Consider the following 27,324-nt stretch of genomic DNA (forward strand, 5'->3'; position numbering starts at 1 on the left):
TCACTGCCTTGCTCATGCTAAGGTGCCTGTCGTGTTTCCACTGCTGTCTTTGTGTGATCAGTACAAAGGCCAACACAGTGAAAGCGGCAGACAATGGCCAAAACTATTATAAAAATGGTTTTGACCTCACAGACCCCTGGGGTCCATGGACCTCTCTTTGGAGACTGCTGACCAGAAACAATTACATTTTGTAAGTGGCACTGAGACAGAGGCTGGAAGTTGAAGAGCTGACCCAAGGCCACAGAAGCGCTCCAGGGACGGAGCGGAGTGTGGTCAGTTTAAATAAACACCTGTGAGATGGAGCTGACTTCACTGAGTAGAACTAGCACAGGTTTTTAAGGCTGAGGCTCCAGGAGCTCATCGTATAAAGCAGAGTTTTGGACGTGGCCCAGGTGTGTTTCTGCATATGTAAGGAGCAACCATTCAAAACTGAAGCAATTGCAGAAGCTAGCGTCACGGTGCAGCAGGTTAAGCCACCGTTGGCAACACTGGCATCCCACGTCGGAGTGCCAGTTCAAGTCCCGGCTGCTCTGCTTCTGATCCAGCTCCCTGCTAATGTAGCCGGGAAGGCAGCAGAAGATGGTGCAAGTGTTGCGTCCCTACCATCCCCACAGACGATCGGATGGAGTTCCAGGCTCTAGCTCCGGCTTAACCAACTATTGCGGCCCAGTCATTGTGGCCATTTGGAGAGTGAAGCAGCTGATGGAAAATCTCTTTTTCTCATTGTCTCTTCCTCTCTCTTGGTAACTCTGCCTTTCAAATAAATCTTTAAAAAAATTTTAAGCCATTGCATATGTCTAGTAAAAGTCTTAGTTTTTAGTTTTAGGAGAATAGATCCATTTTTCAATTTCCATTTTTTCTCTGAAACGTACCCAAGTATTCTGTCCAATTTATGTTAATTTTCTTCATGTAGCAAAGATTCTTACCAGCAGGTATATTTTCCTGAGTCTCATAAATCTTTTCACTGGAATAATTCAGAAATGGAACTGTGTGTCTGAGAGCCTTTATTCAATGAGGGGAAAGTATTTCTAATTTCAACAGTTTCTCAGAAAACCATGATTTCTCAAAAGCAAGTCCAGAAAGTTTCTACAAAAAAGGAATTATTTGAGAATTGTGAAATCATACAGATATATATGCAGATGAAAAATATCCTTTAGTATGTTGTTTTTAAATATGCATGGTCCCTACTTATACTTTTGTTGTTATCCTACTATTTCTCCTCATTAGAGATTTTTAAAATTATTTGTTTATTTCATTTTATTTGAAAAGCAGACAGAGAGACATATGGAGAGAGAGGTCTTTCATCCTGGCTCACTCCCCCCAAATGCCCAGGACTGAGCCAGGCTGAAACCAGGAGCCCAGAACTCTTTCTGGGTCTCCCACGTGGGTGGCAGGGACTCAAGTACTCAATACTACATCTCAGGAGGCACATTAGCAAGAAGCTGGAGCAGAAGTAGAATAATCAGGACTTGAACCAGACACTCTGATAGGATATGCCAGCATTCCAAGGGGCAACCTCGCCCCTCTGTCAAACACCTGCCCCCTCCACAGAGATTAGACAGGGAAACTCTAGCCCTGCTGGTAACTAGGTCTGCTGTACTCCTAGGGGAGCTTTCGCTTCCGACTGTTTTTCAGATGTGTGTAGCCAGAGGGTCTTGGATCCTGCATGCGCCTTTATTATTATTTTTTTTTTTGACAGGCAGAGTGGACAGTGAGAGAGAGAGACAGAGAGAAAGGTCTTCCTTGTGCCGTTGGTTCACCCTCCAATGCCGCCGCGGCCGGCGCACCGCGCTGATTCGAAGCCAGGAGCCAGGTGCTTCTCCTGGTCTCCCATGGAGTGCAGGGCCCAAGCACTTGGGCCATCCTACACTGCACTCCCTGGCCACAGCAGAGAGCTGGCCTGGAAGAGGGGCAACCGGGACAGAATCCGGCGCCCCTACCAGGACTAGAACCTGGTGTGCCGGTGCCGCTAGGCGGAGGATTAGCCTAGTGAGCCGCAGCGCTCGCTAACCTTTATTCTTGTCTATTCTAATCACTCATCTATTTGGGCTTTGCACAGTGACTTTTCACAGATGTGAATAAGATTTGTCTGCTGCCCTTTAAAAAAATCACAGCCTAGTGAGTGGGATGAAATAGTTATTTCATCAAATAAATATATGAACCAGAGAAGAAGTCGGGGTGGGGGCAGGGCAGAAAATAACTGTAGGAGCATTGGGGAAATCTTCGTGGAGGGAATTACGTTTGGCCCAGGACTCAGTGGGGAGGTAGGAGTTTGCCAGAAAAGGCAAAGGGCATTTTTCAAATGAAGTGAATAATATGTGCAGGAGCTGGGGGTGATGAAAGATCATGGAATGTTCTGGAAACAGAAGTCCATTTTGGCTGGATCATAGAGCAGGCATCCTGAAGTGATGGGAAATGAAGACGTAGCTGAGCTGAGCTCATGAAGAAGCAAACAGCGTGGGGGGTCGTGGTGGGAGTGGTCTGCATTACTAAGATCTGGAATGGGGGTAGGGAAATAAGGAAAGTAGGGACCATGACACGGATGACTTAGAAGCAGACTCAAATCGGCAAGAAAACAATGAAATTAAGGTAGGACATGCACTCTTCACTGCTCTAACTAACTGATCAGCTAAGATACAGCCGACCAGCTCTGATTCTTGGGGTGGCTTTTACAGCAGGTTTTTAGGGGTGTCAGTGATTGGGAAACCATAAGAGCCCTGATTCCTTACAGCATTGTCCAAATCCAGTAGGGAACACAGCCTTACTGTTGTCACCTCAACTGACTTCATACAAGCAGCAACAGTGAGACGATTGTCCTTGGCAAAGCTGCCCTACCCAAAGCCCACTTACTTCCCTCTCATGTGAAAATCCCCACTGAAAATCCACACCTGCAGTTGGATAGAAAAATTTGGGCAGAAAAGGCAGCTTTGGCATCCAGCAAACTACTCAGTTTGTTATTTTGTCCTTTTAAAAAATGCGGCAGAGGGGAGAGTGTTTGGCAAAGTGGTTACATCCCCTTTTGGGATTCCCTTATCCCATTGTCGGACTGAATACCTGGTTTGAGTCCTGGCTCTGCTTCCAATCCAGCTTCCTGTTAATGCACACCTGGGAAGCAGCGAGTGATGGCTCAAGTACCAGGGTCTTTGCCACCCATGTGAGAGACCCAAGTTGAGTTTTGAGGACTCCTGGCTTTGGTCCGATATGGTTCTGGATGTCTTAGACATTTGCAGAGTGAACCAGAGGATGGAAAATCTCTCGCCATTTGTCTCTGTTTCTCTCTGTCTTTCAAATAAAATAAGACTACATTTTAAAAAACGTAATGTGGTAGATTAAGCATTGAGTCCATCCAGAAAAGTCTATTTTCATGGAAAGTGCAGTGGGAAGACTGATTCTGCAAGCACTATCCAACTCGAATATTCCTGTAAGGCCGAATGCTTGATACATTCATCCTCTGGGATCCCTGCCAGCCCAAACCCAGTGATTTTGTAGCCTTCCATCTCGGTAACCTGCCGTGGTCCTGTAGAAGTTAAACATGTCCCACGAGTGCCTCCTCTTTTTGACTGTCCTACAGAGTAATTTTCGATGGAACTGGGAAAATACAGATAAGGAATCCTACACGGAAAGAACAAGGAATATATGAATGCCACGTGGCCAGCCACCTCGGTTCCGATGTGGAAAGCTCTTCTGTGCTTTTTGCAGGTAATGCCTATGCGTGACAGCTGGAATGTCTGCTTTTGCTTTGTTTTTTAACAGTGAACTCCAGAGTAGCGGGTCTCAAACTTCAGCCCTGCAGGGCTTGGCGGAACAGAGCGCTGGACCGCACCCCCAGAGGCTCTGGCTCAGTAGCAGGTTTGGGGTGGAGGCTGAGGATGGGCATCCGTACCCTGTTTCTAGATTGGGCAGATGCTGTTGCTCTGGGGACCACATGTTGAAGCTGGAGTTGGCTTTAAGAAGTGGGAATTAGTGAGACAGGGTTTAACTGCTGGTGTTCATTGTAACGGACTTGGCATTTTTAAAGTTCCGCCAGCCAAGGAGAGAGAATAATTATCATTTAAGGGTTGGCATTGCCAATCCTTAAAAACACCTGCAGAACATTGTAAGTTTAAAGTTAGGGTATGTCTTCCTAGAAGGTAGACAATGTCAGTTTTATATGAAAGTGTGTTTTTGTAATAAAGGAACCATTTTTAGGTGGTGAGATGGTAAGCAGTGCTTGCGTATGGTGGCGTCATGTTCTGGGACTGAAAATAAAACTAAAGAGCTGCACCCCAACTCCCAGCTCCGTGGGCAGAAGAGAAGAGGGACCACATCAGGAATCAGAATCCAGCATTTGGTGAACTAAGTGCTGCACTGTGTGGCAGACGCTTATGGTTCAGTAACTGAGGAGGTGGGACCAGCAGGTTTGAGAAGGTCCTTGGATCTGTTGGAAGACATTAAAGAGATCTTCCAGCTCACTTCTTTTCTTTTGCTGGGATTTGGGCTGAATCCTAGACAGGGGAGATTCGGTCCAAGCACACACACAAGCTTCTTAAAAGAGGGCCAACAAGAATTGTGGCCTCTACCTACCTGTTGTTTCTCCCATACAACTTTGAATGAGCTCTGAGCCCTAATTTTATTCTGGAATCAATGTGTCAGTCTGACTGTGACAGAAAAATCCCCTGAGGGATGATTTAGGTACCACTCTTATATATATATTTTTGAAGTCTTAGATCCTTTTTTTTCTTTTTAGATTTATTTTATTTATTTGAAAGACAGAGTTACAGAGAGAGGTAGAGCCAAAGAGAGAGGTCTTCCATCTGCTGGTTTACTCCCCAAATGACGACAACGGCCAGAGCAGAGCTGATCAGGAGCCAGGAGCTTCTTACAGTTCTCCCACACAGGTGCAGGGACCCAAGGACTTGGGCCATCTTCTACTGCTTTCTCAGGCCATAGCAGGGAGCTGGATTAGAAGTGGAGAGCAGCCGGGATTTGAACCAGTGCCCATATGGGGTGCCAGTGCTGCAGACCGGGGCTTTAATCTGCTGTGCCACAGTGCTGGCCCCCACACTTACATTTTAAACACCTGCTTGAATCTCCTTCTGCACCAATAAGTTTGTGCTTATTAATAGTGGGGATACCTCAGGGCTGGTGCTGTGGCACAGCAGGCTAAGCCTCTGCCTGTGGTGCTGGCATCCCATATGGGCACCGGTTCATGTCCTGGCTGCTCCTCTTTTGATCCAGCTCTCTGCTTGTGGCCTGGGAAAGCAGCAGAAAATGGCCCAAGTGCTTGGGCTACTGCTCCCACATGGGAGAACTGGATTTGGAAGCTCCTGGCTCCTGGCTTCAGATTAGCCCAGCTCCAGCTGTTGTGGCCATTTGGGGGAGTGAACCAGCAGATGGAAAACCTCTCTCTCTCTCTCTCTCTGTCTATAACTCTACCTCTCAAATAAATAAATCAAACCTTTTTAAAAAATAGAGGGATACCTCTTATCTTGTTACTCTGGCGCAGACTGTGGAATGGGCACTTGACAAATGTTTTAGTTGAATAGAAACTTTTAAAATTTGAGGGTCTCCTAGAGGTTTCTCTGCCCAACACAGCTCTACCAGAGGATGGGCAGAATGATGAGGGCCTTGTCCCCTGTCTCTACCAATCCTCTCTCCCAATATCTCACACACCTCCTTCCAGAAAAGAATCATATGGCTCCAGTCCCCTAGTGTGTGTGGGCCCTGCATTAACTTACCCAGGGCTGCGTGACAGAGATGTTTTTCCTATCCTGTACTGATTTCTTTACTTCTTCTGAATATCTTAATTCCTTCTTTTTCAAAGTATCAAAGAGGAATTTATCCTCAGTTTTGGATCTAAAAACAGAATTCTTTCATCATCTGTATGCAGTTTTGCAATATACCACTCATCCATCCTCTTACCCATCCATCCACCTACCTATCCACCTGTCCATCCGTCCACCCATCCAATCTTCCATTTCTCTATCCATCGAGCACCTGTGGCTGTGGCTGTGTGATTCCCCATGGTGCACCATGAAAGATATAGAGAGAACCAGGAATCTACCCTGCTCTCAGAAATCTCAACTATGTTTACCCAATGCAGCACAGTTTGCCAACTAACTAAAGCCTGACCTTAACATAGTTTTATGCTTTCTTTGAATGAAGAGGCACCAGTCATCTTGTCTATTGAAAAAAATATCACGAAGCCAGAGCACAGCCATCTGTCTGTAGTGGTCGGAGGCCTTGTAGAAGCAGCCCTTCAAGCAAATGTGACCATCCAATGTCCTGTAAAAGGTAAGTGTGGTCACTTGCAGTGGGAGGGTGTGCAGCCAGCCCAGTGGCGTCGGGAGATGCCAGCTGGCACTTGGGTGTTCCACATCCCAGCCTGATAGGCTTAAAAATCTGATTTTCCAGCTTTTTAAGTGGACCTAACTCTCAAGGGTGAGCCCACACCCGCTCACAAGACTGAGGTATAAAGTACAATGCCACTTTGTTCGTTCCAGCGTGGACTGTGATTGACACATGCAGTACAGTGCTCATTTGGCAGGACCAGAGCTCCGTCCCTGTGGGTGCATCTACAGGAGACACCAGTCTTTAGTCGGATGGTTGCTTGGTGATGGAGTCAGAACTAAGTTTGTTGGAAATTGTTGATGTGTCCTCCAAGCAGGCAAAAAGCTACAGTGGGCAAAGCCACATAAGGCAGCAGGAATGTCAATGTATCCTGACTTGAGTTTCATCCTGGGAGATTCCTGGGTTGGCATTAGCAGCCTGTGCCTCAATGGCTGTGTTTACACAGCAGACAAACAGCCTTTCTAATGGACACATTCTTCTTTAATAGAAATAGTGTTTTCTGTCTGACCTGGCCGTAACAAAAGGCCATTCTGTCATTAAGCCATGAATTCTGAGTCTCCAAACTGTCGATAAGCATTACAAGGGAAGTTCCAAAAGTTCATGGAAAATGGAATTGAAAGATAAACTTATTTTGGTGCAAAAAAAAAAAAAAAAGTTGAAATCTGTGCACACAAAAGGTCTTCAAACGTGCATGAAAATGCATTTTATGAAAAAAGTATGCATGAATTTCAAAAATATTTTGCACCCAGATAAATGTATCCTTTTAATTCCAACTTCCATGAATGTTTGAAGCACTCACACATATACTGCACCAATGCACATTTACAGGGGCCAGGGAGGGTGGGGGTGAGTGGAGTTTGTGTGAATAGCGTTAAACCAGATCATCAGGGCGATTCATGAATTCCTCAAAATGGACATCTATTATGTTAAGGTGACTCCGTAGCTGCCCTTTGGTTTTGCTGTGTTCAGTTAACACTTTGGACGACTGTATTTCCCTAATTTCTAAGTTCTAATGAGATGCCTGCAGTAGCAGCCACTGATGATGAGTTTTGCTTTTCTGCTGCTCCCAGCGACACAGTGGATGTGCCTGTGATGAGAGGACCCGGGACATACCCACGTGGTTCTTGGGCTCCTTCTCCCCCATCATGTCAGTTACTTGCCTCGCTTCCAGCTCCATAAACTGGAATTTTGCTAACCCTCAAGCTATTATTTTTCACCCCTTGGAGTCCCTAGGGACTATGCAGAGTTTAAAAAAAAAATCTCTGTAGGCTCCCAACTGACTCTACCCACAAATATGTGAGTTTTCTGGCAAAATACACCTGCCATTTCGGCAGAACGGGCCAGCATTCCCTGGCCCCAGCGAGGAGAGAAGCAGAGCGGAGTGTGCAGATGCCAAGCCACAGACGTCTGAAGTTCCTGTGGCCCTGCACCTGCACAGGATTCTGAAATGCAAACCTGGCTTCCACTAGGAGAAACGCCCACTAGCTTTTTTTGTAACCAACTCGTAAAAATTGTACTTGTTTATGGGGTAACGTGATTTTTTGGATACATGTATGTGTTGATGTATAATGTCCAAATTAGGGTATACATATCTGTCCCCTCAAACATTTATCATTTTTTATGGTGAAAACATTCAATTTCCTTTCTCTAGATTTTTTAAAAGAAAAATAAATAGTATGTTGTCATTATCTTGAACCCAGAACGTCTTACGGTGGGAACTTAGTTCCTCTCTTCCCACTGTTTCTCATCCATCACTGCCCTTTCAGATGCACCAAGAGCATGTGTAGAGTGTGTCATTTTCAAAAACCTGTAGAGAAACCTCAGCTGTTAACATGACTTCAAAATTGTTCGTGTCACAGCCTTGCAGAGAGAGGAGTCCCTGAAGGGATGAGGTGTATTATTTGCTATAAGTTAGGGGCTAGAGCAGGTGGAAACTGTTTGGAGAGTAAAGCCTCCTGCCTTACTTTTGTTCTCTCAGGTTGGCCCAAGCACTCCAGCAACGTCCCCTGCCCTGTTCTCTTGTGGGCACAGGGCCCAGCTTCCTCCCTGCAGCCCAGGGCTCAGCTCCCCACTCCCTTCCTCTGCTCTCAGCTCCTCCTAGAACTATCCTGGTCAGTCCTTCTTGGCCTGACAACATCCCCCATGGACTCAGACCGCAGGAACTCATTAGGTCTTACCTTTGTGAAACAAGACCCATCTCTGTCTGAACCACAGCCATCCTGAGCCTGGTACCATTTTGAAGACTTAAAAAAGTATTTGAAAGGGTCAGGAGGAGGGGGAGAGAGAGAGAGAAGCTCCTACCTGCTGGTTCACTCCCCCAAACACCTGTACTGGCGGCTGCTGGGTGGAGGCCAAAGCCCAGAACCAGGAGCTCAGAACAGGTTTCCCACATGGGTGGCAGAAACCCAGCTGCTCGAGTTTTTAAAAAATTATGTTATTTTAGTTATGTGCCATTTTAAACAACCTTATAGTGAACTTACAGTGTTTTCTTAGCCTTCTGTGGATACTTCTTTTTTTTTGACAGGCAGAGTGGACAGTGAGAGATAGAGAGAGACAGAGAGAAAGGTCTTCCTTTTTTTGCTGTTGGTTCACCCTCCAATGGCCTCCGTGGCCAGCACGCTGCGGCCGGCACACCGCACTGATCCTAAGGCAGGAGCCAGGTACTTCTCCTGGTCTCCCATGCGGGTGCAGGGCCCAAGCACTTGGGCCATCCTCCACTGCACTCCCGGGCCACAGCAGAGAGCTGGCCTGGAAGAGGGGCAACCAGGACAGAATCTGGCGCCCCGACCGGGACTAGAACCCGGTGTGCCAGCGCCGCAAAGCGGAGGATTAGCCTAGAGAGCCGCGGCGCCGGCCTGATACTCGTCTTCTTAAAGACAGATGGTGAAGTTGATAACAGGTCAGAAAGCTAGGAGGTCTCTCTCACTAGCTACTATATGAACATAAGCAAGTTGTAGATCTTTCTTGCCCTCATCTCTACAGCAGGAAATATACTGTGTTAGTGGAATAAGGGATTTTGGTTATCATCTAGTCCATCTTCGTTTTATAGACGAGGATATTATAACATAATTTACCTTTTTAAAACATTTTTATTTGTTTGAGAGGCAGAGAGACAAAATGGGACAGAGAGATAGACAGAAGGAACTCCCATAAACTGGTTCACTTCCCCGATGCCTGCAACAACTGGGGCTGGGCAAAACCAGGAGCTGGGATCCCAATCTGGATCTCCCGCATGGGTGGCGGGAACCCAGTTCATTGACCCATCACTGCTGCCTCCCCAGGCTCTGTGTTTGCAGGAAGCTGCGGGCAGGAGCCAGAGGTGGGCGCGGACCCAGACACTCTGACATGGGATGTGGGCATCTCAGCCAGTGGCTTAACTGCAAAATTGAAAGCCACCTTACAAATTACATTTTTATATTGCAAATTAGAATTCCTGTAAATCCGTGAGTTTTCTTTTATGGGTCAGTCATCCTTAAAATGCTTCTCACTGACTATTAGGAACTCAGGTTTGTAGTTCCCTTAGCAAGTGTTCATAACTTCTAGACAAATTTCTATTTCTCTGTTATAGCCAAATGTTTCATTCAACCCATGTACTCAGTCTTAGGGATATTTTCCAGAACCTGAAAATCTTTCTTTAAGGATTAAAAGTTCTAAATTGCAAGTCATTTGTTTTGTCCTTTTTAAAAAAAAATTTTTGTTGGCCGGCGCCGTGGCTCAATAGGCTAATCCTCCACCCACGGCGCCGGCACACCGGGTTCTAGTCCCCGTCGGGGCGCCAGATTCTGTCCCGGTTGCCCCTCTTCCAGGCCAGCTCTCTGCTGTGGCCAGGGAGTGCAGTGGAGGATGGCCCAAGTGCTTGGGCCCTGCACCCCATGGGAGACCAGGATAAGTACCTGGCTCCTGCCATCGGATCAGCGCGGTGCGCCGGCCGCGGCAGCCATTGGAGGGTGAACCAACGGCAAAAAGAAGACCTTTCTCTCTGTCTCTCTCTATCTCTCACTGTCCACTCTGCCTGTCAAAAAAAATTTTTTTTGTCTGTAAAAATGGCTGGGGTAGAGGGCTGAGCTGCACCCTTCCTGGCACCTCCTGGTGATAAAGGAAAAGTCCCGCTCAGGAGGATCACCGATGTGATATCAACAGCGCCATGTTCTGCTCTGCTCATGTGAATGCATAGTAAGGTTTTGTCTGTCCTGCCATTTTCTGTTGTGTGTGCGTTCTGGCTCTTTGTCCTTCATTCCTTACACAGCAGGTGACGGTTCAAGTGCTGGGGTCCTTGCCACCCACACGGGAGACCCATATTGAGTTCTGGCTCTTGACTTCAATCTGGCCCAAGTTGCGAGCGTTTAGGGAGTGAACCAGTGGATGTAAGATCTCGGTATGTCTGTCTCTGAATCTCTGTCTTTCAAATAAATCAAAATTTACTGAAAGACTCATTTTAATGGGGAAACTTTACAGGTTTCCCATTAAAGCACGAGAAAAGTCAGGATACCCTTTACCACTGCACCTGCTCAACTCTGTCTGACAGCACCAGCCAATGAAATAAAACTATGTCGAAAAGAAAATGGGAGTTTAAGAATTGAAAAAGTTTTCTCTTTGCTTATAGACATTTTTTTTTTTGACAGGCAGAATTAGACAGCGAGAGAGAGAGAGAGAGAGACAGAGAGAAAGGTCTTCCTTCCGTTGGTTCACCCCCTAAATGGCCGCCACGGCCAGCATACTGCGCCGGCCTGAAGCCAGGAGCCAGGTGCTTCCTCCTGGTCTCCCATGGGGTGCAGGGCCCAAGCACTTGGGCCATCCTCCACTGCACTCCTGGGCCACAGCAGAGAGCTGGCCTGGAAGAGGAGCAAGCAGGACAGAATCCGGCGCCCCAACAGGGACTAGAACCCGGTGTGCCCGTGCCACAGGCAGAGGATTAGCCTAGTGAGCTGTGGCGCCGACCTCGCTTGTAGACATTTATCTGCATTGAAAACTAAGAAAATATACAAAGCTTTGTATCTATCAATATAAGATAACTTGAATTTTTAAAAAAAGTTCTACAGGATTGCTGGAATTTAGCAAGCTGATTCTAAGAATAATATGAAAGGGCAAGAGGCCAAGCATAGCCTAAACATTTATGAAGAAAACAAGGGTGAGATTTACTCTATAAAACATAAATAGCTCCTATGAAGCTGGAGCAATTACAAAAATGAGGTGCTAGCAGAGGAATAGACAGACAAATGGAATGGAATAGGGCCCACAGCAATCCTAGCATATGTGAAAATTCAAAATGTAATAGCAGTAGAATTAAAAATCAGTAAAGAACAGACTGTTAAGTAAATGGTGATGGGATAGTTGGCTATGAAAACAAAAAACTAAATACCTAACAAAGATCAATTCTAACTGGTCTAAATACCTAAATATTGAAAACATAACTTTTAGATTAAATGCAGGACAGGGGTGGGCATTGTGGTGCTTCTGATTAAATTGCCTCTTGGGATACCCACATGCCCTGTCAGAGGGCCAGTTTGAGTGCCCGCTACTCTGCTTCCAATCCAGCTCCCGGCTCGTGTAGGGGGCAGAAGATAGAACAATTATCTGGGGCCATGACACCCACATAGAAGGTGCAAATGGAGTTCTGGGGTCCTGGCTTTGGCCTGGCCCAACTCTGGCTGTTGTGAGCATTTGGAGAGTGAATCAGTGAATGAAAGATCTCTCTCTCTCTCTCTCACTCTCTTTCTCTCTCTCCTTCTCTCTCTCTGTCTCTTCCTCTCTCTTTCTCTCTCTCTCTCTCCTTTTCTCTCTCTCTTTGTCTCTTTGTCACTCTGACTTTAAAGTAGATGAAAATAACTAACTTTTTGAAAATATTTTAAAAAATAAAATAAAGCACAGATATATCTTTATAGAATATAGGAAGATACAAAAAATAAATGTCATAGAATAAAATATCTGTTAGTGGTGAAGGTTGCAGAATTCTGCAAATATGCTAGAATTACTGAACTGCACACTTTTAAAGGTGTATAATTTCCCAGTATGTGAATCATATTCCAATAAGATGCTTTAAAATATTAATACATATTGCTGTATTAAAATGGTAAAATTCTGACACTTGGAAGACACTGTAAACAAATTTAAGTCAAGCCACATTTCTGGGAAAAAATATTTATTTAAAAAAATTTTTTTTTAATTTATTTGAAAGGCAGAGAGGCAGAGATCTTCTATCTGCTGGTTCACTCCTCAAATGGCTGCAATGGCCAGGGCTGGGCCAGGCTGAAGCCAGGAGCCCAGAACTCCCTCTGGGTCTCTCACATGGATGCAGAGGCCCAAGCACTTGGGCCATCTTCTGCTGCCTTCCCAGGTATCTTGGCAGGAAGCCAAGAAATGGAGTAGCCAAGACTCCAGCTGGTGCTGTGGCTATGGGATGCTAGGGTCACAGGTGGTGGCTTAACCCATTGCACCACAATGCAAGCCCCAGAAAATACATGTTATACAGCATTCAGAATACGTAAGTAACTCCTGTCAGTCAATACAAATAACAAATACCCAATATAAAAATGAGCAGAGGATATAATAGGCAGTTCTCAGAAAGGGAAACCCTGATAGCTAATAAGCATATGAAAATCCTGTCAGGCTCACTAGTAAGGAGATTAAAACAGAAGTGAGATTCCATTTCATTTTCATTTCTATTCAACTTCAAAACCTGAAGAGTTTGCTACTACCAGCTATTGGCCAGGTTGGTGGAGAAATAGCATCTCATGTGCTTTTGGTTACAGTGTGTATTGGAGGAACCAACTTCGGGAAGAATTAGGTAAAATCCCACATCCGAGATGCTCAGGAGCTGATGGAGAGTTAGGCCATCACCTGCAAGGCTGGCATCCCACGGTCTGACTGCTTTGCTTCCCATCCAGCTCCCAGTTAATGCACCGGGGAAAGCAGCAGAAGATGGCCCAAGTGCGTAGGCCCCTGCACCCGTGTGGGGGACGTGAATGAAGTCCCCAGTTCCTGGCTTTGGCCTGGCCCAGTCCTAGCTGCTGTGGCCATTTGGGGAGTAAACCAAGGAAACTAACTCTCCCTCTCTCCCTCCCTCTCTCCCTCCCTCCCTTCCTCCCTCTCTTCCTCCCTCTCCCTCTCTCTCTCTCTCCTTCTCTCTCTCCTTCTCTTTCTTTCTCTGTCTCTCTCTCCCCCACCATTCTGCCTTTCAAATACATAAATCTTAAAAAAAAAAAAAGATGCTCAAAATCAGAAATTCTACTTGTGAATATAGCCCTCGTACCCAAAGAGACAGCTACAAGCATGAATATGGTGACGTTGTTGTCATAGCAGAGAGAAGAAGGATGCATTTCGTGTGTCAGTGTCAGGATTGTTACTACCCCTGGGAGACAAAGGAAGGGAAAGTTTAGGAACAAAATTTGAGCTCTAGCCGGAATGTTTCATTGCTTACCAAGGTCTAAAGCAAAGGTAGCCAAAAATGAATGCTCATTGACTTTGGATGAGACATGTGGCTATCAGTTTTGCTGTTTTCTTGGCCCTCCTCCGGCCCTGCCTCCACATTGCTCTGAGACCTGGGGCCTGTTATGTAGTCTCCTTGCCTGTTGGGTTTTGTTGCACAATGAGAGATTAGGATGCAATGACCAGGAAGATTTCCTCCAGTCCTGAAATTCTGTCTTTGATTTTTGGTCTTTGAAGAAATAGAGAACCAAAGGGTAGTAAAGGTAGGAAAACTGCTGAAACTAAGCCAGCTGGCCAGTCAGAACTTAGAACTCAGTGCTAAGAAGCTTCACCCAACACTGGGTAAGCTAGGAGGAAACCCAGAAATAATCTCTGAGAATAGGCAGAATCAATGTCCTTTAGAAAAGAGTTACTTAGTGCTAGAATACCAACCCATGAAAAACCCAATGATCTCTATCATGCTTTGAAATTTTAAAAAGGAACCAAATCACATAAGAATCTGTGATTCAGTGAAACCAGAATTTAATAGATTTGAAAAAAGGCTTTAATTTACCTGAAAGGTGATGTTTAAGACAAAACAAATTAATGGAAAGAACATGAATATGGAGGGTGAGTGGAGATTCCCGCAACCTTAAATGGAAACAATTCAGGTCTTGGTCTTGTCCCCATGAGCTCAGAATGCACGGATTTTTCTAGACACTGAAACTCCAGCCACTGTGCCCTGTTTACCTGCCTCGAGCAGCCTCACTCTTGCCTCCAAAAAGGCATGAACAAAAACATGGAATAATATCTCCCCTGAGATAAGTAGGTGAGATCTGGTTGAAATAAAATCTTGGGCATTAAACATGGAAGCACCTTAAAAATGCATGCGTGCTGACCCCATCTTTTGCAAATAAGGCCAAGATATTTAAAATTCATAGTAAAGAATGAAGGCACTTTGAAAAGTTTGTGAAAAATGGGATTAAAGGTAAGTTTATTCTGGTACAAACTTATTTTAAAACCATTCATTTTCATGAACTCTTGAAGATTTCTCACATGCATGAGTTTCAAAAGTTTACATCAAGATCAACTTATCTTTTGGTGTTTGAGTTGCATTGTTTTTCTTGTTTTAAAAAATTTATTTACTTAAGAGGCAACTAGATAGAGTGAGTGCCACCATCTGTTCATTCATTCCCCAGATGGCCACAACAGCAAGGTCTGGACCAGGCCATGGCCAGAAGCCAGGTCTCCCAGGTGGCTGGCAGGGACTCAGCTACTTGAGACATCACCCTTGGCATCACAGGGTGTGCATTAATGGAAAGCTGGAACTGGAAGTGGAGCCGGGACTCACACCCCGCACTGCAGTGTGAGATCTGAGTGGCCCAGGCTGTTGTCTTAACTGTTGGGTCAAACACCTCCTCCAAAGTTATCGTTTAATTCCATTTTCCACTTTTTGGAGTACTAGCATATTAAGAGGGAGAAACAATTTTATAACCCCATCAGGAAGTTATAACCATTATTTTAATTTTGCTATATTCCTAAAACCCTTTCTTTGTATTTGAATCATGGAATTTTCCCATGTTATTAAAAAATCATAAATATTATTCAATGACTGCACCAAAGTATCATTGTGTGAATATAGTATATAGGTAAACCATTCCCTTAGTTTTGGAAACTTAAGCTGTTTATACCATTTATCCTAAACCATTTAGACTTCTCTAAAATTACATATGCTAGTAAAGAAACATTTTTGTGCATGTAACTTTTTGTGTCATTTGGATTTTTTTTTTTTATTTGAGAAGTGTAGACTTACAGACAGAGAGAGGGAGAGACAGAGAGAAAAGTTTTCCATCCGCTTGTTCATTCCCCAGATGGCCACAGTGGAGCTGAGCTGATCCCAAGCGAGAAGCCAGAAGCTTCCTCCAAGTCTCCCATGTGGGTGCAGGGGCCCACGCACTTGGGCCATCTTCCACTGCTTTCCCAGGCCATAGCAGAGAGCTAGGTCAAAAGAGGAGCAGTAAGAACACAAAGCGGCACCCATACAGGATGCTGGCACCGCAGGCGGAGGCTTACTACACCACAGCATTGGCCCCATTTGTATCATTTTTTAAAAACAGAGGAATAAGAATTGGAATTCACAGGGAACTTCAGAATTCTTTGTAACTTGACGGGTGTTAAAATGTCTTTAAATATATAATCATAAAATTGCTTTGTAGAAAGTCTGAACCTACTGATGGTATAGGTTTAAGTCTTTCAACCCTATCATTTTATTTTTATTTATTTTTATTTTTTGACAGGCAGAGTGGACAGTGAGAGAGAGAGAGAGACAGAGAGAAAGGTCTTCCTTTGCCGTTGGTTCACCCTCCAATGGCCACCGCAGCTGGCGCGCTGCTGCCGGCGCACCGCGCTGATCCGATGGCAGGAGCCAGGTACTTATCCTGGTCTCCCATGGGGTGCAGGGAACCCTATCATATTTTAAAGATTTATTTATTTATTAAAAAGGTAGAGCAACGGCTTGTTCACTCCCCAGATGGTCACAACAGCCAAGTCTGGGCCAGGCCAAAGCCAGGAGAAAGGAACTCCATCCTGGTCTCACATATAGGTGGCAGGAACCCAGATGCTTAGGCCACCTTCCGCTGTCTTCCCAGGTGCATTAGCAGGAAGCTGGATCAGAAGCAGGGCAGCTGGGACTTGAACCAGCACTTTGACAGGCGATGCCAGGGTTGTAAGCAGCAGCTTAGTCTGCTGCACCACAATACCAGACCCCTATCTTAGCATTTTTTTTTCTTTTCTGCCTAATGACAGGAGTAAATGGAGTAGGGGAGTAGGTAGAAGTTACCCCATACAGTGTCTGTAGACGCAGAGAGTGTGAAACATGGATCTTGTGGGGTTGACGCAGGGCACGCGGCTGCTGCAGGAGATAAATGGAGGCACAGAAGGCCTTTCACATCTGTGGGATGGTGGTCAGTCTCATGAGATATCTAGTCCATAAATCTAAAAGGATTTTCTTAATCAGGATTTTTTGGGGGGAAGTTAAAAATGCGGTGGAATAGACATGGAAATCTTACTGCTGTCTGGCTGAGTTATTAGCTTTCTTCTCTGGGTTTAATAATTTCCTTTTCGGTGCAGGATCTGGAGAAAATAGTTGTGGTGCAGTTGGATTATGTGGTCAAATTCCTAAACGTAGTCTCATCACTCTGACACTTATCTCCCTTCCCCTCGATCGCTGGTTTATACCAGTTACATAGGGTGCAATTTAGAGGTAGCGATTCTCAAAGGTCTGTAAGTCACAAATCCCTTTGACCAATTCAAAGAGGTAAAAAGGAACCAACCACCTGTCCGAAAAATACATTACTGATTTAAAGGCATTTCTCTCCTCTCTCTGGCTCACTTCTGCCTATGGTGGAGAAGTCTACCCATCCCCCTCCTCCCTTCCCCTTGCAATCAAACAGTCAGTTACGGAGGGTTGACAATCCCATCCATCTGGCCATGCATGCAACCAGCTTCCACACGAGTTCCTTAGTGTGCAGACACAAAAGGATCTGGTTTCTACAGCTGTGGAGACCGAGGAGTTACGATGCCATGGCACAAATGCGAAAACAGAAGTGTTTATAAAGTGTAGCAGACTCATGAAAGGAGAGACTAAGGAAGACTTCTCAAGAGCTAGAAGTTTGTACAAGACATGCGTGGCTGCTGGGCCACTTGCAGCAACCAAAGGAAGGGCCTTTGAATCAACACAGCATATATGCAAATACTTAGAAACACCAGAGGGCCTGGCTCATTTATAAAACCACAGCAGAGCCCTGTGATGAGATGGCAGTGGCGGGGGTCTGGAAGAATCTGCAGTTGGGACCAGATTGTGAAGGGCTTTTCGTGTCACGTTCAAGTCCTTGGACTTCATTTCGCTGGCAGTGATGAGATAAAGGTTTTAATCAGGGTGAGCCAATCTGTGTTTTCCAGAGAGCGTTCTGCCTGCGGTATGGCTGGAAGATTAGAGAGGAAAGAAATTGCAGAAAAAACCACACGTTGAACTCAGCCCAAATTGCCTTAGTGGTCGCTGATTGCATTGTTGGGCCTAAAACCTGCCAGTCACGGAAGATATTTAATTGAGATTCCATGCCCCTAATTTATTTAGAAGAGAGCAGAGATATCTCACATCCAGCAATAGATGGGTCATGAGTGAAGGGGCTGGGAGACGAGCGTCCCCAGGCTGTGGCTGGGTATTGGCTGTGTTGCAAAGAGTTCAGGATTATGAGCTGAAAGGCAGCCTCTTGGTAGAGAACCTAGTGAAGAAGCAGCAAAACACGTCATCAAAGGCAACAATCTTGGATGAGCTCCTCATGTGGGTCAGCTTGAGCCATCTGCTACTGAGGAAACAAGAGCAGACTGCACTGCTTGTCCTGGTGTTCTGCACCTAAGCAGGGTGAAAGCTAAGATTCGAACTCGCCTCTGCATCGCTCCAAAGGAACCCAACAGAGGAGACTCTGGGTTTGAGGCAGCAGAATGGGGACCACGTGGTTGGTCTAACCAGAGGGAAGGACGGAACCACGGAAGTGCTTGGGGACAGGAATCAGAGGCTCGGGGAGAGGCGGCAAACCCTGGCCGGACCTTGTCTGGAGAGTTGCCTCCAGGCAGCTGTCTGCAGAGACAGAAAACTTTGAGAGGCTGGCCTCGTGCCCATCTGGCTCAGGCCCAGGCTGCGGGAGTCCCTAGCTAGACCTGTGCAACCACCATTGCTGCAGCAATGGGACAGGAATATGGCAGACTGTGCCCCACCTGGCAATGGCTGCACGCCTGCCCGCCCAGCCCCTGGTGTACTTGGCCCAGACCTCTTGGTGCTCGTATTTGGGGATTCTGGGTTTTGAAGGTTAGAACAATCGCCTGTTCTTGGAAGATCCGCTGCAGCTCTGATCTGAGAAATGATTTGGGGCTCACCTTTTCTCAGTCTCAGTGTCCCATTGGAGGGAAACGCGATCTCTATACAACCAGGAAGTAGAAAGAAAATCTAGAACAAGGTAGCTGGGTATGCAAAATACAAAACGGAAGTGCTGTTTGAGCGACTCTCAAACTGTCAGACGTAGCGCACAAAACCGGGGCTCGGGCTTGTGTGTCGACACCTACTGAGGGTCTCGAAGCATCCAGACCACAGCTACTGTGACCCAGTCCAATCACAGGAACCCCGTTTTACCACCCAGGTATCTACACATGACACCTGTTGTCAGTCCCACCAGCGCTTTTCTCTGTCTTCAAAAATTCTCAGGCTGGCGCCGCGGCTCACTAGGCTAATCCTCCGCCTTGCGGCGCCGGCACACCGGGTTCTAGTCCCGGTCGGGGCGCCGGATTCTGTCCTGGTTGCACCTCTTCCAGTCCAGCTCTCTGCTGTGGCCAGGGAGTGCAGTGGAGGATGGCCCAAGTGCTTGAGCCCTGCACCCGCATGGGAGACCAGGAGAAGCTCCTGGCTCCTGGCTTGGATCAGCTCAGCACACCGGCCGCAGCGGCCATTGGAGGGTGAACCAACGGCAAAAGAAGACCTTTCTCTCTGTCCCTCTCTCTCTCACTGTCCACTCTGCCTGTCAAAAAAAAAAAAAAAGAAATCCTCAGAGACCCGCCTCACGCTAACACCCACAGGCCCTATGTGCTTTAATCACAGACTTCCACGTCGTGGGCCCATTTGTTCTTTATCCGCCACATCGCCGTGGCCCGTTCTTCCCTGCACCATCATGAAACCGTGTCTTCAGGATCCTGGCTGCTGCCGAACCTTAGTTTTCCCCTTGGTGATCGCCTGAAAGCCCAGGCCCCTGGGGAAATGAGCAGCCTTGACTCTGTGAGTCTGAGTGGGGCCGGCTGTCTGTCCTGTGCCCTGTGCTCCCTCGCTCCTTAGATTTACTGCCCAAGCAGGAGCCGGCGTCTGGCTTGTCTGGGGTTTCCCACACCTGTATGAGGTTTTCTAGTCAGCAGCTGGGAGGCCTTTCTGACCGGGCAGTAAAAGGGTTTTAACCACCTCAAGCCGATCCAATCTAGCCTGCCGGCTCTCTGCCTTCCAGGGCCCTCGGCTTTCAGCTCTCTTGCTTTTTGAGAGCCCCGGGCATTTCTGGGAAACAGGGAGCTATGTCTGTTATGTAAACAGAATGGGCCAAAGCCCTTGGATGATTCTGGAGTTCACTCCTGCCGCTTGGACTTGCATGGCGGGGTGGGGAGAGACGAAGAGAGAGACTCACAGAGCCCACACAAGTTGGAGACTGGGAGAGAGGAAATTGCATTGGAATTCCGGCTCCAGAAATGAAAAGAGCAGTCTGAGAAAGGCAGCCAGGACCTTACCGAGGGCAGAAAACTGCGCTGTAGGACAGCACAGCAGGGCCTGGAGGAACTTCAGCGCCCACAGGGGCATCCTCACTTGCGTGCTGCTGTCTTTTGTCTTTTATTTATTCCCCCTGGTTATGATCAGTTCATTCTTGTCACTGTTGCATCATAGAGTAAGGTCATTCACTTGTGATGGAAAATGCCAGTGTAGGCCTGAACATCACCATGGCTTCCTCAGATTAACCCCCGACTGCTGCCTCGAGATTCTGATTTAGTTCATCTACAGTACGGCTTCAGAATCAGTTTTCTTGAGCTCCCCTGCAGATTCTAATGTGCAGCCAAGGTTAAGAACCATGACTTTAGGGGCCGGCACTGTGGCGTAGTGGGTAGGGCCGCCGCCTGCAGTGCCGCCATCCCATGTGGGCACTGGTTCAAGTCCCGGATGCTCCACTTCCGATCCAGCTCTCTGCTATGGCCTGGGACAGCAGTGGAGGATGGACCAAGTCCTCAGGCCCCTGCACCCATGTGGGAGACCTGAGGGAAGCTCCCTGCTCCCGGCTTTGGATCAGTGCAGCTCTGGCCGTTGCAGCCAGTTGGGGAGTGAACCAGCGAATGGAAGACCTCTCTCTCTCTCTCTCTCTGCCTCTCCTTCTCTCTCTGTGTAACTCTGACTTTCAAATAAATAAATCTTTAAAAAAAAAAAAAAAGAACCATGACTTTAGCCAGTACATGAGGCCAAAGAGGCTCCTGGGAATTATCTCAGAAGCTATCTCTGGATACAAAATTACTGAGAGGAGAAACAAATTCTGGTGTCCTGGTGCCCAGCAGGGGGCAGCAGTTAGCAATAATGCATTGTATTTACCAAAATAGCTAGCAGAGGAGTTTTGATATTCTCGTCACAAAGAAACGATGAATGTTTGAGGTGATGGCTATGTCAATGACTCTAATTTGATCATTACACAATATTTCATGTATCACAACATCGTGTACTCCGGGACCATGTGTGTATAATCATGTGCCTGTTGGAAACCAAGAGCTTAGCTAAAGGGGGAAAAAAAAAAAAGCAAAGAACAAATGCAATCTCCAAGTGAAAGACATCCTCAGAGACCAATGCGTATGGCCAGGAATGAACTAGAAGCTGGGGTTCAATGGCAGGACCCAGGTCTGTGTTCTGGCTCATTCTGAAGGTAGAAGCAGGTGTGCCACCTGTTGAGACTTCAGTGTTCAAAGGCCCAAAGAGACAGAAAGAGCTATAGATGCCCGAGAAGCTCAAGATTTTGAGATGGGTTTTTAAGGATGGGTAGGAATTTTCTAGATGCTGAAAGAGAATAGCACATGGAAAACCTGAATGTTCCACCCAGTGTGTTGTGCTTGGAGAGCAGCAAGGTCTCCGGGACTTGGGGGAGGAGCTGTAGTTTGCAATGGAAAAGCCTTCTGTGCGTTCTCCTTTGAGAACTGTAAAAAGCCTCAGAGCTGGGGAAGCTGACGCTTACTCCCCACTGGTCCTGATGAGAAAGGATCCCCAGAAACAGAGTCGGGGGTCAGCTCAGAAGAGCGAACAGCAGAGTCAAGGCCTTGAGGAAGCCGGAAACAGCTGAGACGTCACCGCAGGGCATCAGCAGCCCACACACCAGGGGCCGACAGTGACAGCGGAGGAACCAATGGGAAGATCGTGCACATGGCTGCCAGATAAGCCCTGTGTTTGGCTGTAGTCATTTCTTCCCCAAAATTCTCCCTTCACGGTTTTTCTCGGAGATGGAAATATACAGAACATCGGTATTACCTACAGGCACCCTCCTGTGCAATGGAACCTCGAACCTCTTACTCCACCCCACCTATAGCCTGGTATTCATCAATCAGCGTTGACCAGTTCCTCCCGCCCCACTTCCCTCCCCCAGCTCCTGGGAACCATCATTGTATTTTCAATGCTAATGAGGTCACCTATACTTTAGATTCCACATATGAGTGAGAGTGTGTGATGTCTGTGATTGGGTTATTTCACTTAACAAAGTGATTTCCAGTTCTGCAAGTGACAAGATTTCATCTTTCTGGCTGAGTAGTATTCCACTGTGTCTATGTACATTTTCTTTACCCATGCATTGAGGATAGACAATTAGGTGGTTTGCATTTCTTGGCTGTTGGGAGCAGTGCTGCAATACACATGGGAGTGCAGATGTCACTTTGATGGATGACTTTCATTTCCATGGATGTATACCCAGCAGTGATTTGCTAGATGAGATAGAAGCTCTATTTTCAGTTTTTCTGAGAAGCCTCCATGCTGTTTGCCACAATGGCTGTCCTAATTTCCATTCTTACTTTCCTCCACTCCCTTGGCAGCATGCATTATCTTTTTTTCCTTTTGAAAATAGCCAGTACTACTACTTGAGTGCGGTGATACCTCGTGTTTTTGATACTCATTTTCCTGATGGTTAGAGATGTTGAGCATTTTCTCATGTACCTGTTGACCGTTTGTAGGTCTACCTTTGATAAATGTCTCTTTAGATCTGCTCATTTTTAATTGGATTATTTGGTTTACTTGCTATTGAGTTGCTTGGATTCCTTATACAGTCTGGATGTTAACCCCTTGTCAGATGGATAGCTTGCAAATCTTTTCTCCCATTCTGTAGGTTGTCTCTTCACTCTGTCATTTCCTTTGTTGTACAAAGCTCTTTAGTTTGGTGAAATCCCATTTGCCTATTTTTGCTTTTTTTAAAAATTTATTTGACAGAGTTAGACAGTGAGAGAGAGAGACAGAGAGAAAGGTCTTCCTTCCGTTGGTTCACCCTCCAAACGGCTGCTACGGCCAGAGCTACACCGATCCGAAGCCAGGAGCCAGGTGCTTCTTCCTGGTCTCCCACACGGGTGCAGAGGCCCAAGCACTTGGGCCATCCTCCACTGCCTTCCCAGGCCACAGCAGAGAGCTGGACTAGAGGAGCAACCGGGACTAGAACTGGCGCCCATATGGGATGCCGGCGCCGCAAGCGGAGGATTAGCCAAGTGAGCCACGGCGCCGGCCCCTATTTTTGCTTTTATTTCTTGTGCCAATTTTATTTTATTTCCTGTTTGTTCCCAAAAATCCTTGCCCATTCTAATGTCACGGTATTTGCCTTTAAAACTTTCTTCTTTTTTAAGGTTTATTTATTTGTTTGAAAGACAGAACTACAGAGAGACCCAGGCAGAGAGATTGGGGTCTTCCATCCGCCATTCACTCCCCAAACACCCTCAGTGGCCAGAGCTGCACCAATATGAAGCCAGGAGCTTCTTCCAGGTCTCCCACGTGAGTGCAGGGGCCCAAGGCCTTGGGCCATCTTCTGCTTTCCCAGGCCAAGCAGCGAGCTGGATCAGAAGAGCAGCATCCAGGACTCTAACTGGTGTCCATATGGGATGCTGGCACTGCAGGCAGCATCTTTACCAGCTATGTCACAGCGCTGGCCCCACTTTATGTTTTCTTCTAAGAATTTTGAAGTTTCATGTCTCACTTTTAGGTCCTTAATCCATTTTCAGTTGATTTTTTCACATGGGGAGAGAGAGGGGTCTGCTTTCCTTTTTTTTTTTCCATGTGAATATCCAATTTTCCCAGTAATGTTTATTAAAAAAACTGTCCTCTTTCCAATGCATATTCTTAGTTCTTTTTATCAAACATCCATTGTAGTATATGGCATGAATTTACTCCTAGAATCTATTCCACTCCATTGGTCTATTTATCTGTTTTGATGACTGTAACTTTGTTTTTTTGTTGTTGTTTTAACTTTTATTTAATGAATATAAATTTCCAAAGTACGGCTTATGGATTACAATGGCTTCCCCCCCATAATGTCCCTCCCACCCGCAACCCTCCTCTTTTCCACTCCCTCTCCCCTTCCGTTCACATCAAGATTCATTTTTGATTCTCTTAATATACAGAAGATCAGTTTAGCATACATTAAGTCAAGATTTCAACAGTTTGCTCCCACACAGAAACATAAAGTGAAAAATAATAGATGATTTTTTAAATGATGATGAAATCAGATCAGACCTATTTGATGACTGTAACTTTGTAATATATTTTATATTTTAAGATTTGTGGTTTTTTTTATTTGAAAGGTAGAGTCAGGGATGGAGAGAGAGAGAGAGAGAGAGAGAGAGCGAGAGAGAGCTTCCATCCACTGGTTCATTCCACAAATGACTGCAACAGCTGAAGCTAGGCCAGGCCAAAGTCAGGATCCAGGAACTCCATCCGGGACTCCCACATGGGTGGCAGCGGCCCAAGCACTTGGAGCTGTTTTCCCCATCCATTAGCAGGAAGCTGATACTTGAACTTGCTGTCTAATATGGCATGCCTGGGACATAGGCAGCAGCTTGACCTGCCGCATCACGACACCAGCCCCAGGTAGCGTAACGCCTTCTGCTCTGTTCTTTTTGTTCAAGATCTCTTAGGCTATGCTGGGTAGCTATAACTTTAAAAGAATGGATGGTAGCTGTTAATTCATTGATGATCCAATGTCATATTGATGGATCGCCAAAACTGTCATTTATCAGAAAGGGCATCAGGGCTGTCCATGTCCCTCTTTTATATTGCACATTTCTGTGGGATACAGTGTTCTACTTCAATATGTGTGTATATGCGTAACAAGCAAATCAGGGTAGTTAGCATTTCCACTTCCTTAAACATTAAAAAAATTCATTAATACATAATAATTGTATAGATTCAATGCAATATGGTATTTCAGTTTATGTATACAATGTATTACTGATGAACAATTTCCAGGTGTTAACATTTCCATCTCCTTGTCATTCCTTCACGTTTGGAGTCTTCAATCTCATGTCTTCTGGTTATAAAATATGTGATAGGTTATTGCGAACAGTCATGGCCCCACTGTGTAGCAGGGTGCCAGAACTACTCCTTCCATCTAACTGTGCTTTGTCTACCGGACTCAGTGGTTTCTACCATTGTGTAGCACAGCATGTATTATGCCTGCAGTCTTATTTTGCAGGTTCCATTGGAGGCTTTGGGGTTAGAGATACTATGTGGACTGTTCTCGTAGACACTTCCCAGCCCATAAATGAGACCCTGGAGGGCGATGTCCAGTAGTGAAGTGGGCAGCACTCATGCACTATGACTGGCAGAGTCAGCAAGAACTGGTCAGTCCGTAGCAAAGCAAAAACCCAGGGTACCTGGAGGGACAGAGAAGACTGTGCCAGGAAGAGGACTTGCTGACCCCCGCTCCATGTCCTGAGATATAGATTCAAAAGTTTTGCAGGCAACAACTTTAATTGTGGACTTGGGGAATGGATTCTGTGAACCAGATGATTTTTAAATCCTCAAATCAAATGGCTTGGGCAATGATTATGCCAGTCTGTGCACACCGTTTTTCTAGAGAAGAGAAAGCGTTACCATTCTGTAGATGGTAAAAGCTTCATATTCGAAGATGGTTCTGGCTGTGGCCTCCCTGAGGGATAGTCCTTTGTATCCAAAAGCCACACACAACATATTGCCAAGAAAAACAAAAGTGACCTCGGAAGAGGAGCATTCCTTACAAAATTTACTGTGCCTTGCAGGTCGACCCTGAGGTTAAGATGAGTTTGTTGCTTATTCTAGTAGCTTTGAGTTCACAGAAACCGTGAACTCTTGTTTCTTTGCCTCATTTATCAGTGACAGCTCCCTCTGTGGTTTGTTGTCCACACTGCGTACAGTTTGCCTCTTCTGTTATAAACTGGCAGCATCATTTCTCCCAGCTTCCCTGGAGGTAAAGAACGTTAGCTTAAACCTTCATGTGTCATATCTGAAAAAAAATGCAGAATAGTGTGAGTGTGTGTGTGTGTGTGTATGGGTGTGTGTAGCTGGAGGAAATCAGCAAATGAGCAAAAACATATTTATACAAAGATCCAAACAGTCTGGACAGGCCAAGGATTTTATAGTGTGGAATACTTCATGGGCTCTTCAGGGCTGAGGGCGATTTGTTTTTAAACACTGACTATTTTAAAGACACCCAGAGGTGCAGACTTTGTGCAATGCATATTTCACAGCCCCTCCAGATCTGAACTTTTCTCCACAACGTTGGCCTTCCAAAAACGATTTCAGCATTGTGGAAACAGAATGTTGAATATTGCAGAGCTTGAAGTCTTGTGGGAAATAGCCTGTCTTTGAGGTTAAATAAATAAGTTTAAACTATTCCTGATATTTTATAGCTGTTTCAACAGAGCTAGCGTTTGTAAGTTTGGACGACCATGAGCAGAGAGATAAAGAATGCCGTCTGTATTTCCTCTGGCCTGCACAGACCTTTGAAAATGTTTTTCCATGTAATAACACGTCTAGGCACCGATTCTCTGGGTCACCTCCCTTTGTTGGTGCTCGGGACTTTGGGCTCTCCTTTAAAGCTGAAACCTTGTCAAGTTTTGCTTTGTTTTCTGAAATTCCTAGTATACGTGGAGTACCACTATCTGTATCCACTTCGTGTGATACTCTCTGGCCATTCTGTTATTCTGAAGCTAAGTTCTAGTATAATTCTCTACCCCGATCGGTTCCAGAGTGTGGACATTCCACAGGTTCTGGACGTGACTTCTCGCAGTTCTTGGAGCTTGCACTGTCCTATACCCTCATTCATGTGGCTCCTGTGTCAAGAGGTAGAACCTCTCTTTTTCTTAATTGCATAGCACATGATAACTTTAGACATCCTTCAATATTCCATTCAAGGTAAATTAACTATCTTGTCAAGCATTCTTTATGCTGAAAACATTTAGGAGGGGACGGTGCTGTGATCCAGCTCCCTGCTGATGCACCTGGGAAAGCAGCAGAAGGTGGCCCAAGTTCTCGGGCCCCTGCACCCACTTGGGAGACCTGGAAGAAGCTCCTGGCTTCAGATTAGCCAAGTTCCAGCCATTGTGGCCATTTGGGGAGTGAACCAGTGGATGGAAGACCTTTCTCTCTGTCTCTCCCTCTACCTGTAACTCTGCCTCTCAAATAAATAAACAAAATCTTAAAAAAAAAAACTACATTTAAGGCTCTCATCAAATTTTAGATAAATTTGATTTGAGATAGATGACAAATGATAGATAAATGAGATAGCTAGAGATAGTGTTATTATCTGTAGTCACCCCAGGTTCAATAGAACTCCAGAATTCTCTCTCCTTTTGCTTAGTACCTGTTGATCAGTCTTTCCCTCTCCCTCCCTCCTCCTCTCCCCCAGCCTCTTGTAACCACCATTCCGCTCTCATCTTCGAGGAGAACAACTTTCACAGATTCTACATATGGGTGAGATCATGCAACACCTGTCTTTCCCAGCATGGATTGCAAGTAATTTTATACACACA

General features: G+C 45.9%; 1 protein-coding gene across 2 annotated transcripts in view; it reads left to right on the plus strand.

Moving 5' to 3' along the window:
• Nucleotides 1–27,324, plus strand: part of ADAMTSL3 (ADAMTS like 3) — a 410,995-nt gene that overhangs the window by 336,598 nt on the left and 47,073 nt on the right. For both annotated transcript variants that reach the window (XR_016217636.1, XM_008275279.5), the window contains exons 22-23: nucleotides 3,572–3,699; nucleotides 6,145–6,273. Coding sequence is in view for 1 of the 2 variants with exons in the window: in XM_008275279.5 (XP_008273501.3) it covers nucleotides 3,572–3,699; nucleotides 6,145–6,273 (257 nt within the window). In the remaining variant the exon portion in view is untranslated. The remainder of the gene's footprint in view (nucleotides 1–3,571; nucleotides 3,700–6,144; nucleotides 6,274–27,324) is intronic.

The sequence above is a fragment of the Oryctolagus cuniculus genome, chromosome 12, assembly GCF_051225735.1.
Source record: "Oryctolagus cuniculus isolate XC-2025 breed Fujian yellow rabbit chromosome 12, ASM5122573v1, whole genome shotgun sequence".
Lineage (NCBI taxonomy): Eukaryota > Metazoa > Chordata > Mammalia > Lagomorpha > Leporidae > Oryctolagus > Oryctolagus cuniculus.